At 37.4% G+C, this 12,832-nt stretch overlaps 1 protein-coding gene across 1 annotated transcript; it reads right to left on the reverse strand.

Moving 5' to 3' along the window:
• Positions 1-5,045: 5,045 nt before the first annotated feature.
• Positions 5,046-11,581, reverse strand: OTUD6B (OTU domain containing 6B). The gene is made up of 6 exons (XM_008949655.1): positions 11,431-11,581; positions 9,461-9,556; positions 7,986-8,298; positions 6,379-6,440; positions 5,652-5,758; positions 5,046-5,130 (listed from the first exon to the last, which is right to left on the reverse strand). Exons 1-6 carry the CDS (start codon positions 11,569-11,571, stop codon positions 5,046-5,048), a joined length of 804 nt encoding a protein of 267 aa, XP_008947903.1. The 5' UTR covers positions 11,572-11,581.
• Positions 11,582-12,832: the final 1,251 nt, after the last annotated feature.

Below are 12,832 nucleotides of genomic sequence, written 5' to 3' on the forward strand. Positions count from 1 at the left end.
CTTTTTACACGGAACCAGGACAAATACTATCATAGAATCATATGATATATCATCATAGAATCATAGAATCATAGAATCATAGAATCATAGAATCATAGAATCATAGGGGTTAGAAGGGACCTTGAAAGATCATCTAGTCCAACCCCCCTGCCAGAGCAGGGTCACCTAGAGTACCTCACACAGGAAGGCATACTATACCCCAATTATATCTTCCTATTTAAGGTGGTGGTTTTAACTAGCTTAACTTTTAGCCCACAAAATGTATTTTACTTATTCAACTTATGCATAATTGTGCATAAGAAATTCTGCCTAAAAAATTAAGCTTACATGTTTACCAGATATCCCATTTGCTCTCCTCTTGGCCTGTTTATTTAGCTTCTGCTGTTACAGTATTCAGCAGTTCTCATGTCTTTTCATGGTGAAAAGCACAGGGTTGGATTCTTTCCCCTTACTAAAATGCATATTTGATTACAGTCCTTGAAACTATCTTCTTAAGTGCTCTGATCTGGAAAATGTTGTATAAACTTCAACTGCACTGGTATGCAGACTATTTCAAGACTCTTAAACTTTGTAACATTTGTTATTAGTTTTGGAAAGCCCACTCTTTGAAAGTATACCTTAATTTGTGCATCTGAAACTTTCAAGTTATGTGCATCACTGTGCCATGTACGTTGTGTGATGTAAGTGAGAAAACAAGAAAGCCTCTACTGAGACCTGGGTTCACCTATTTGGTACAGATAGGCAATCTTGTGTGTTCTTAAAATACATAAATCCTGCAGGTAGAAAACACTGAGTTTCATACATAGGATTTAATGGAAACTTCATAATCAAATGTATTTACCAAGGAATAGTTTTCAAATTTAGCCTGCTTTGTCTTATTTTTGATTAAGGCTCTGGGGTTGGCCAGAGAACACAAACTGTGAAACAAAAAACCAGAACACTACTAGTAAAATTAGTAAAAATATGTTGGTTGGTGTGTAGCAAGCACTACAACATGCCCTGTGTAGGACACTGCTCTGATCCTCACCCATAAGCTATGAACAGACCTGTCACCTGTCCCACAGCCGAGCTCTAAGCTAAACCTCTCTTCCACACCTTCCTAGCCTGTCCTTCCTAAAAAGCCTGTATCCATCCAATGCACCGCTCCAATCACGTAAGCTATCCCACATTTCTTTCTATTTTGGGGGCTCACCAAACCCTGAACATTTGAGGCTTCTGGTTATACAGTGCAACTATTCAGAAGCCCAGGAGGTGCAAAGACACAATACAAGTAAGACCTGTACAAAGATGTATATTGATATTTTTTGTATTAATTATGAGCTAGAAAAAGCAGCAAATGCTTTATTTTCTTCCCCCTTTCACATTTTTAGCAAAAGAACAGATCCAACGGAGTAACACACAAACCATCAGGAAAAAAGCTTTAAGAAATAAAACACCAGTACTTACATGTAAAAGGTTTTTAAGTTTGTTTTTGTCAAAGACAGCGTCTTCAGACTTTTCATTTATCTCTTCAGCTATTGCCAAATATTTGCAGAACTGATAAAGTTCAGGAAGCCACTGCAGAAAATGTAGCTCCCTCAGAATATTTTTTATCTTCTACCTGTTTAAGCATGTGCACTCCAATTACTCTAATTTGCAAACACAACAAAAGCGTGACTTTCTCCTCCACACAGAGCAGAGAAAGTAGAAGCAAAGAGGATGTGCTCAGCATAGACCCGAAATTTCAGCCTCACATTTCTTCCTGGGGCCTATCACAGCTCCTGTTGAACTGCCTGTTGCGGAGACAGGAAGCACAGAGCCTGGACAGGAGGTAAGAAGTGCCTCTAGTGACAACTCTGCTTCAAGGCAAGTGCTTGTGAAACAAACTCCCCTCTTCACAGTGCTTTAGTGTAACATTTTAATGTATGTAAACACAACAGGTTATGAGTTGCATAAACGTGCCCAAAGAACACCTCTGCTTCACTGCATTTCCAATTGACATTGGAAACCAATGTCAATTAATCTTGTGAAAAAATTACCTAACAGCCCCTGAAAGAAACAGCGGCTGAAGAAACTGATGTCAATGAATTGCAGATAAAAGCAAGAGAAGCTTTTTAAATAAAATTTTACATTTTAAATCTAATTTTTAAAAATAGTTATAAACTCAAATTAGTGCTATTTTGGATAGAAATTGTAATCTGACAGAAGTTGGAAGTTCTGAAAAGAAAGCCTCTCAGTTTCACCTGATCACTTTTATGTATGGAGAAGTTCAGCAGCATTTTCAAATACATCTTTTCAGAAGAGCTCTTTCACAGGAGTTTCAAGTTTAACTGCTAAAACACTGAGGATAAATTTTGTTTAGAAACAACTTTGTTTCAGAAAGAGCCTTTGTCTGCTTGAATAGTAGTAGTCAGTTGTTGGAAAATTTGTACTGCAGTGACACCCTAACGCCATAAAAATTAAATCAGTAAACTTACTGAGACTAGGGACTAAGAAGAGAACAATCTAAGTATGAAATAAAACATGACCGCAGCAAGATTTGCCACAAATAAACCAATTTATTACTTTTTGGCAAGTCACATACAGCATGAGCAACGATCTTTCACTCACTACATTAAACCATTATTTCACTTTGTACAAATTATAAACATTTTCAATAAGACAAACTGTTGTTATGGACGTTCCACAATTCTGGCATCTTTGCTTTGACAGCTCACTAAACAGGTATGAAAACCCAATAAACCAAAGAACTTTTTCCACAGGGTATCTATAAAATGCAGCATGTGAATTTTGTATCACATCAATTCTAAGCAACAGAGTATGTCCAGTTATTAACTTTAGTGAAATTCCTAGTGGTACTATAGATAGAGACTTTCTGTACTGTGGTATGCATTTTTTTGTCTGAAATTAAAAACATGGTTTTATCTAATCACAGCAGTAAATCAAATTCCACAGTAAACCAGGTGCTATAAATACAGCTATATTTGCTATTCCTGTATCAAATAAATAAGGACGTAAAGCGTCTTGATCTGGTTTATACTTTGTTTTCCTGGCAGGCACCAGTCATAATTCAAGTTCTGCTTGTCCAAAACTCCCTGCTATAATTGTCTGATTTTTTTTTTCCCCCTCCCTCTCTCTCAAAGTGCCTTAAATCAGACAATCTGATCCATAAAGTGAACACTTAGCTCCTCCTTCTTAAGCAACACCAGATCTTCCTTTCTAAGTCCCAGCAATGTCAGTCTGCTGGCTAGCTTTACTGAAGGACCACAAGATGCACACTGTTAGCTCATAATCCTCAAATCAGGGCAAAGGTGTTTCAACGTAACATGAACTGCTTTTCTGCAACCAACTCATCAGCACTAAAATCCATGCAGTTATGTTACCTTATTGTGGCCTTGCCTTCCAGTATCTTAGGGGGGCCTACAAGAAAGCTGGGGAGGGACTTTTTAGGCTATCGGGTAATGACAGGACTAGGGGGAATGGGGCAAAGCTGGAAGTGGGCAGATTCAAGTTGAACATGAGGAAGAAGTTCTTCACCATGAGAGTGGTGAGACCCTGGAATGGGTTGCCCAGGGAGGGGGTTGAGGCCCCATCCCTGGGGGTCTGTAAGGCCAGTCTGGATGAGGCTCTGGGCAGCCTGATCTAGTGGGAGGTGTCCCTGCTCATGGCAGAGGGGTTGGAACTGGGGGATCCTTGTGGTCCCTTCCAGCCCTGACAGATTCTGATCTGTTTTAGCTGAGGACTTAGTAGTGTTTGCTTAATGGTTGGACTTGATGATCTTAAAGGTCTCTTTCAACCTAAAGGATTCTATGATTCTATTACTAAGGCTTTAAAAAAAATTAAAATAACTTCTATTGTTAAAAAAAAAAAAATTTGCATTACAGCTTTGGTTTCAGTATGCTGCTAATTTTGGAGCCACATTTACAGTGACCAAAAGGCAAAAAAAAAATCTACATTTCTAATGTAAAAAGTCAAGCCATAATAAAAAAAAAAAAAATCCACCTTTCAAGTCTCTTGTGCATCATAAGGAGCAATGAAAATAAACTGAATTCTGCTGCAGGTCACCTTTAAGAAGTTACTGACAAAACCCAAGGTGGTTATTTTTACATCTGTACGCAAACAGTTGTTTTGAGCATTAAAAAACATCACACTTTTGATCAAAGTGCTTAGATCAGCAGATCCATAGATAAGAGCAGGTAAGCTTCACTACCTGAAGTGAGGACATCGAGGAGTTTTTTGTTCCTAAGATTTCTGTGTCACTGGGCCACACGGATGAAAGACAGAGGGCTGAAGAGCACAGGTAACGTGCGTCAGTGTTACGATGCTCAGTCATGAACGATGTTCTCCCTGCAGAGTCAGCACTAGGAACAGCATCAAGCATTAGGTTCCTACTGTTAACTGCAAACACCCAGCGAGGGAAGTCCTCAAAGCTTGGTAAAACTCTGAGATAGAAGTCTTTAAAATAAAAAGACTGTGCAATTCTTTCAGCCAAGCAAGATACTCTACTACCAGATTTGCCTCCATATCTTCTCTGTCCGAATAAAGAAAGGGATTCCTGCTCAGCATTAGAACTAGATCCTGAGAGAACTACAGAAACACTGTAGAGCATATTCCATCAATCAAAATAAAATAAACTATTTTAAATGCCTTAAGTCTTCCGTGATCACCCAAATGTGCCAGAAATAATGTAACAGAAGCCTCCAGGTAACCGTAATTCTCCAGAAGAAATGCAAATTAACCAAAACATGGAGCACTCACAGTAGTTTTCACTGCAGCATGGGATGAAGCTCTGTTAAAAAAAATTTCTGATCTACATAGCCACCATTTTAGAGAAGATCTTCTAAGCATGATTAATAACAACAACTTCAAAATACTGTTGTGTGGTTTCAGTTTGGGTTTCTTCTAAATCGAGACCTATTTCTGATTTACAGTCAAACCTTGTATGTCTTTTTTTCATTTTTAAAACTAAATGGAATGGATTTACTTTCCTGCCTGTCTCAGAACTGTCTGGAACCCAACATGCCAAGATGCAACTGTTATCTACGTGGATTTATGACTTTTCTCTGCTAGCTGCCATTTTCTGTAGCATTGTCTGTTAGAAGTTTTACAGAATTGTAATGTTCTCCTAATCCATAGGCGTGCCTCATATACCTAAAAAAAAGTTACAGAATTAGCGTTCAGTTTAACTAAAAGTATACATCATACCAAGCATTACAGCACTGGAAGACAGCTTAACAAATTCAAGTTTTAGCACAGAAAATATATATGGCCATTAAAGAGTTGAGTATTAATAGGCAGTTTTTAACTCTTGTGACTTCCAGGCACAGATTGATATGAACTTCTGAAGAGAAAAAAAAAAATAAAGCTTCTTGCTGCACCTTCTATCAATTTCACTATTATTGTGTAATTATCTAAGAGACAAAATGACCTTGTAGCACTCTATCAAAGCACTGACTGAATCACACTTCAGACTGATTGTCAGCGTTTTAAGAATACTAATTATAACACTTTAAACTGTATCAGTCACAAAGAAGTTCTGACCTGAGAGATCATTATTCAAGCAGCATTTGAACATCAGGTTTGTAACAAAAAAATAAAAGCAGGAAAGAACCAAAGCTGAGGACTGCTAGTAAGTGCACTAATTTTAAGAAGGGATAAAATTACATACTTACACAAGTACTATTGGTTTGCCTGAGTATTCTTCACCAACAATAATGGGAGGGGAATCCATCTGCACTACTTCAATAGGCGTTTGCAAAATGTGTGACAAAGCCCTTAGCTTTAAGGCACAAAAACAATTACCAGTGTAGGGAGGTGAGGAAGACACGACATTTCGTTTTAGCAGACATGAGTTTGGGTATAACATTTCAAATACTGTTAGAAAATAAGCTTTATTAAAATAAGCAAAAATATTTTAAAACTTTAAACTTTAATTGAAAACTGGTTGCTTTAAATTAGTCAGTTTTAATGTTACAACACAGTTAACATTGGGCTAGCTTCAGTAATTTGGTAACTACTCTTTCACAAAACAACAAATAAGACAAAAGACATTTTCTCAAGCTCAAGTACTCTAGTCAGTTTGCTACCAGCTAAGTCTAATAAAATGCTTTCTCCTTCAAAAACCTTCCCCTGCTCATACTGTCAGTCTTTCTGATGATATTTGGGACCACTGAATTCACCGACTTGCATGTCCTCAAATACATCAACACAGCAGCCCACCATCAGGAAAGTTACTCATTTGGGAAAACAGTTTACAGACATAGGAGAATGTTCCTGATAACGCTGTTGATGACTGTGTCCCCTTAGGCCTTCAGGTATCCTTCCTTAGGAAGCTCTTTTCTGAAGGTATACTCACCAACACAGAATTTCACAAATAAAAATTATCAATGCAATACTTACTTCCAACTGACCACCCCATGCAGCTGTATTTGCTGTATCATCACAATATTTTTCAAATTCCTCTGCAAGAAAGAAGGACTAAAAGTTGTCTTTTGAGAACAAACAACTGAGGAAAAATACTGATTGTACAATGAACAGCTACAACCTGAAGAGTGCAAACACACTATAAAGGAAATGTATAAGTTTACTGAAGGGATGAAAACCCCTGTAACTCTTTTAGAAAGAAAAATTAAGCCTGAGGACAGGAATAAAAACAAGTATGAGAATAAAAAAAGAAATACAGGTTTATATTTAAAACTTTTTATTCAGGGAACTGCTAACAAGAATGAAACTACACACAGTTTTCTTCCTGTTAAGTTCAGAGAGCATTGTTTTGAGACTCTAGAAAGGAATGTGATCACAAGTAGCATGCTTAGTTATGTTAGCTAGGTGTCAGGTCTGTTTTTAAAATCTTGCGTCTGTATGTAGGTTGCACTCCCTGGTTTGTTTTGGTTTGATATTTTTTTTCCCATTTCCAAATCAGCTGCCTTGTTTTTAACTTCTGAAGTATTTATTCCAAATAATTCCCTTGTCAATAGCTAAATAAACCTTTTGTAGATCTTGTTCTACAGAAACCAAGCTTTCAAATTGATAAATTTCAACAAATTGATAAATCACAACCTTTCAGGCTTCTAAACCTTATTGACAAGATTCTGATAAAGAAAGAACAGATTCTCTGAATACTGCTCAGACCTGCTTTTCACACATTCCCCTTGTAACAGACTTAAGAGAGATAGAAAACCACAACTCCCTGCTACTCTGCAGAACTTCAATCTTCTCTTGGGGCACGCTTCGCCTGTGACAATTATCTGCCAACGTGGGAAAGACATCTCCTACTTCACAACAGTCAGCAAATTAGATCTACAGCAGTAACTATTAAATTAATGTAGCAGTAAGTTAAAAAACATTAATGAAGCCATTTGTACAGAGTCCCAGCAAGAAATGAATAAACCATGTATTGCCCAAATAAGTAGCACAAATTCCATTCAACTGCATTTACTCAGCCTACATCATTGTTCCATGCTAAATGCCTTTATATTTTTCAGTTTAGTCTGTTTTTAAGAAAGGGCTCCAAAAGACTTAGCATAAACAGAGAAAATGAAGGGTGGAATAAGAAAAAGCATCTATGCAAACTATTAAAAAATAGACTTGCTTGAATTTCACACTCATTTTACAGCCTTCCTAAGTAAATTGAAAACACCACCATAAAAGTTGACCAAAAAAAAAAATCATCCCTAAGCTGATAGACAAACTTTTTATAATACAACTTAGATCACATACTAGAACATGATTATCTAGTGCTATTAACCAGCAACTTCTAATTTATTGTTTCTTAAAATAGAAAATAATGTTTGCTTGATTATATTAAAAAAAAAAAAAAGAAATTACAAAGATTCCAGTGTACCAAGTTTCATAGTGGATCATAATTATGTGTTCCATAGAACACAGCCAAACCAACAAAGCTCAGGAACAAAATAGTGGGTTAGTCCCAATTCAGCTGTAACTGATCAATAATTATATGAAACAGTTATAAAAGGTTTTAAAATCTTTTATGCTACAAGTCTTACCTCTGCTATACATGTCTCCAGTACTAGGGTTTGTAAGAAACGGCAGAAAGTCATCAAAGTGACTTTGCATATACTTTGCTGTTTGGTTCCTCAGAGTGGCAACAGTCCAGGAATTCTGGTGATCCCTGAGCTGATCTTCAATAGCCCTGTACATGCAATGGCCGTCCGAAGGGATCTGTTTAATCTCCAGCTGCCTTGCTGCCAAGAGGGAGGCAAGTTTCTGACTTTCAAGATGTCTAGCACCTGTTAAATTTTCTATCTCAGCTTCAGCTATCCTTTCTTCTCTTTCTTTCTCCAAGGCAGCTTTTTTTTCCTTAGGTTAAAAACACAAAAAAATTACATCAATGTTAGAATTCAGAAGATGCCCATACACTTCTTGGCTTAGTGCTTACTTCTAACTCTTCAAATGTTTTCTCAGTACACTCATATGTGTGAAACATTCTCTGCATCAGTACTACCAAATCTTAAGTGACCTCCTAAACTCAAAATTTTAGCAAACAGTAAGTGACCAACATATCCTAACTGCCTCTGACACCACACTCAAAATTATGTGACAAGAGAAATCTTAATTATATCAGCATACAGAGAATACAAGAGGGGATGTAGTAATACATAACATAAAAATTACTTTTATAGAATGCTTCATAAGTTTACACTTAAGTTAACATGGTAATAGGAGTTAATGTAAACAAATAAATAGAAAAGGAAGCAGTACACAGAATGATCTTTTCACTTTCACATGTAAAATTCACCACAAATCAAGACTAGACTGGCTTAGGCAACCCCGACACAGGAAAACACAGAAAATAGAGTTTCTAGTTTGCCTGGACATGGCACCACGAATTAAGAACATCCTTTCATCATGTTTGTCTCAAGGCAGCTCTGCGGCAGTGATCATGTAACAGGGGATGGAGCCTGCAATAAAGCAGCACTTCATTGCACTACAGGCCCTCAACTAACATTCACGCAGCTACAATGAGACTATTAATCCATTGCAATTTAACGTCTGAAGCTTAACATGATTTAATCCTAAACCCTACTAGGTAGTGTTTCTTAATTAAAAAACTTACAAGAATGTCAGTATTAAGTTTCTTTTGTTAAATGGGTGAAGTTCAACTGCTTCCTTGGATACTTTCCACATCATACTTTAATTTCTCTTTTTCTTGATTAATGTTTTTAGTAAATTCTTTTAAAATGATTTGCTTTTACATAATGTGTTTTTTCTGGCTCCCATCTCTTGACCTATTCTGATTCCCAGCTCATGGCTGAGGGAAAAAAAAGGTATGACCACTTATAAAATGCTTACATATCTCTAGGTAGCAGCTTTACACATTTTCAAGGCACCCAGGAGATACAGTATCAATACTGAATTAGCCAGATAACAGTCCCCAGCAAAACAGTTTAACTTTGATTATTACAGCTAAGTGAATATAACTCCAATCAGACTTATAAAACTTTTAAATGTTAAGCCATACCCGCCTCTTTTGTGCTTTTGATATTCGAGGATGCTGAATCTGCTGCTCTACTCCTTCAAGCTCTAAATTTGCAACTCCATCAGCTATGGAATCTGTCTAAAAGGAAAAAAAGGTTAAGTATTCTTACTAGTATAAATGATAACAGAGATGTGCATCTCCTGACACACTTTTAAGTTCTGTTCCTAAGTAATTCCAGGGCATATTTATGAATTTTAACCACAGAGATCTGTGTACAGCATAGAAGCTGTCAAAGCCAGAATTGAAGCATTTCACATCCCAAAACACTGTCATGCACTATTACTTTTTCTGTAGTCTCAAGCCAGAGACAGTTACGAAGCACACACTTCAAATTTAATCTCTGTGTTCTTTTTCAAGGTTCCACACTGAGGTGTGAACACTGCTCACTGGCTTAAAGGGAGAGCCTTCCCCACCCTATCAGCCATGTTGCCATACCCCAACAGCCATGATCAAATTCTGTGGTAATTCAAGAACACTCCACCTTCCACCCCAAAGCATAAGCAGCAGTTGGAAAAGGCAGCGACTTGACACTTCTCAAGAAAAATGGCAAAGCTAACTGCACAATGCTATGACCTAGATGTTACTCTTGGAAACATGGACATGTTTCAATCTGAATGAAAAAGCTGACAAGTGAAAGAAACCATACACCTCAAACCAAAATCCTCTCAGGCAAAGCTATGCCCAGGGCAAGCTTTCAGCTTGAAAGGTCCTCCACTGTAAATTTATGACAACTCATTTAGCAAACTAAAACAAACTCTTGGAACTAGTTCAAGATACAAGTAAACAGAAGCATCATGTTTAATGCTTATGCATCTGATTAAAAACTACTACAGAAGATTGTTATAGGGTCATAACTCTCCCAACTGAAAACTTTTTTTCTCAAGGTTTCTCAGCAGATGCTTCTCAATCAAACTTATCTCCCTGAAAGTCATTGAGAAACGTTTTCACTCATTTTCAAACAAAAATACATTCTGCTTAACTCCTTGTTAGGTCACTGACCAGACAGCACCTACTCGGGAATGCATCAGGCAGAAAGGGTTTTTTGTTTCTGTGCAAGATTTAAACAGCCAAAAGACACATGTTGTTAGAGAAACACTTAAGGTGATGTATGATCATGAAGCATTAGCACCATTCACAGACAACTGTCTTGCACCAGTTTAGCCATAAGCTCTACTCCTGTTTAGGTAGGAGCAAGTGTATCAGCAGGTCTGCTTGCACAAATGGTCCTTAAACACAGGCACAAAACTCTTTATTTGTAGAGTTCTTTTCAGTACTGGATATATAGAATTAAATCTCTGGATTGCAAATTCACTAAGACAGGAGTTTCCAACACTACTTATCAATTAAAAGTGCTAAAACATAGCTCAATTTTTGTATGTCACAAGTATTTAATAGTATCTAATTTACTCATGCGGTCCTATTTCCTGCAGCTAAATTTGAATAATGTTCAGCCTCTGTTAAAAATGAAATGGTTTGCCACCAAGCAGCAACCTGGAAGCATTTAAGTAGGTAGCTATGTTGCCAACATGGTGGAACGGTAGCATTTAAGAAGACAATTCTCATCATCATAAAAAGTATCTTCTTACAAAGAGGGCGGTTACATCGTTGACAGACAAACACACTGCATCAGCCAAACGCCTGCTGAAGGCCAGCCACGCTTCAGGAGTCTAGATAAGATAATTGGTGAAAAAAACAACAGGAGCTTAAAAGACAACTGAGCAATCCCAGATACTGCTCAACAGCAACTACAAAAAAATCCACTGTTAAATGCCTCTTCCAGCAATGCCTATCCACCCGAACAGCCTAATCTTCCCAAAGACGAAGAGGGTTTCTAATATTGCAAAGAAAAGGAAACATATTTTGAGTCATTACTTCATTATGATTTTTAAAAGTTAAAGAAACCCTAAGAGAAATTGTACCTGTACAGCTTCAGCTGAAGTTAAGGCACCTACCTTGTTCTGCTCAGGTAAAGTTTCCTTTAGCTGCTTTAATTCCTCTTTGTGCTTCTGTTCAAGTTCTGCCTCTAATTTGGCAACTTCATCAGCCAGCTGTTTTCTTCTCTTTTTATCATTCTTGGGAACAGCATTTTTCATGCCTTGAATTTTTGCTGTTAGAGAAGCAGTGTAATAAAACGTTACCTCTAAATATAGACAATCCACAGTCATTGCAGAAAAGAGAACTGCAAGTCATACAGTAAATAGATTTACAAATATCAACATACCAGTATGTTTTAACAGTTTAGATACAAGGTAGCCCATTACTATCATCACAGTTCAGAACAACTATATTTTTTCTTACAAGATGCAAACATATCTGAAGAACAGAAAGACCTGTGCCTGGTTACTGTTATACTTATGAACTTCACCAATGCAGCAGACTTCAGCCTGCTGCCTTCATAAAGATTATTTGGGCATTGAGATCTCAAAACCTGTCAGAGAAGAGATGGGTATATTTTTAATCACACGGATTAAAAGTAAAAACAGAGTTTGCCTGTCCTCAAAATAAAGTTTCTACAAGCAAAATGAGTACTCAAAAAGAAAATAAAACCCCTCAACTTGCTTAAATTCCTTAAGTATTTTTAAGCTATAAGTCAAGGTTCCATTTCACAAATCAGAGTAGTTTGGTTAGAAGGATGTGTGGAGGTCTCCTACCTGGAAAGACTAGGTTATGTCTTCTGTATAACCCTCTCGCCTTTACGTAGTGGAGGACTGCAATTAGATACCCCCTCAATCACAAAATCACAGAATGTGAAGGTTGGAAGGGACTCCAAAAGATCATCTAGTCCAACCCCCCTGCCAGAGCAGGATCACCTAGAGCAGGTCCCATAGGAACGTATCCAAGCAGGTTTTAAATGTCTACAGAGAAGGAGACTCCACAACCCGTCACCTAGTTGTCCTTGTCAATCACCTTCTCCAGGCTGAAAAACTCTCTGCACTTCAGCCTCTCCCAATCAATACGCCATGTTCCAGCCACCAACCACAATGCTCGATTCCTACCCTTCTTCTAAATTTCAGCCAAATCTGGGGAAGGAAACGTCACCATAGAATATGAAGCTCCTACAGATCTAATGACAATATGCACCCCAATAGTGTCTCTCCTCCTTTTTAATCCTCTGATGAAAGGCTGCAGATAGGCCTATTTCATTACATACCAAAAAAAGCCAAAAAAGGAAACAGCCATATCAATATATAAGCAAAGAAAAAGGGTTAACAGAAAGGTTTTAATTAACTATAAAACTCAACAGAATACAGCTGAACTACATAATTACGTGAATCTACTGTAACAGGGTAAGTAAAATGTGGTTCATAAACAGCTCACATGCAGCCCTTTAGGACCACACAGGTTTTCTGCTAC

This window comes from Merops nubicus, unplaced genomic scaffold (assembly GCF_000691845.1).
Source record: "Merops nubicus isolate BGI_N331 unplaced genomic scaffold, ASM69184v1 scaffold37051, whole genome shotgun sequence".
NCBI classification, from domain to species: domain Eukaryota; kingdom Metazoa; phylum Chordata; class Aves; order Coraciiformes; family Meropidae; genus Merops; species Merops nubicus.

Coding starts and splice junctions, on each gene's coding strand:
- OTUD6B (XM_008949655.1), bottom strand. CDS start 11,571: ATGAAAAATGCTGTTCCCAAGAATGATAAAAAGAGAAGAAAACAGCTG. Junction 8,299..9,460: donor CAAAAGCACAAAAGAGGCGG/GTATGGCTTAAC, acceptor TTTTAACCTAAG/GAAAAAAAAGCTGCCTTGGA. Junction 5,131..5,651: donor GGCAAACCAATAGTACTTGT/GTAAGTATGTAA, acceptor ACTTTTTTTTAG/GTATATGAGGCACGCCTATG.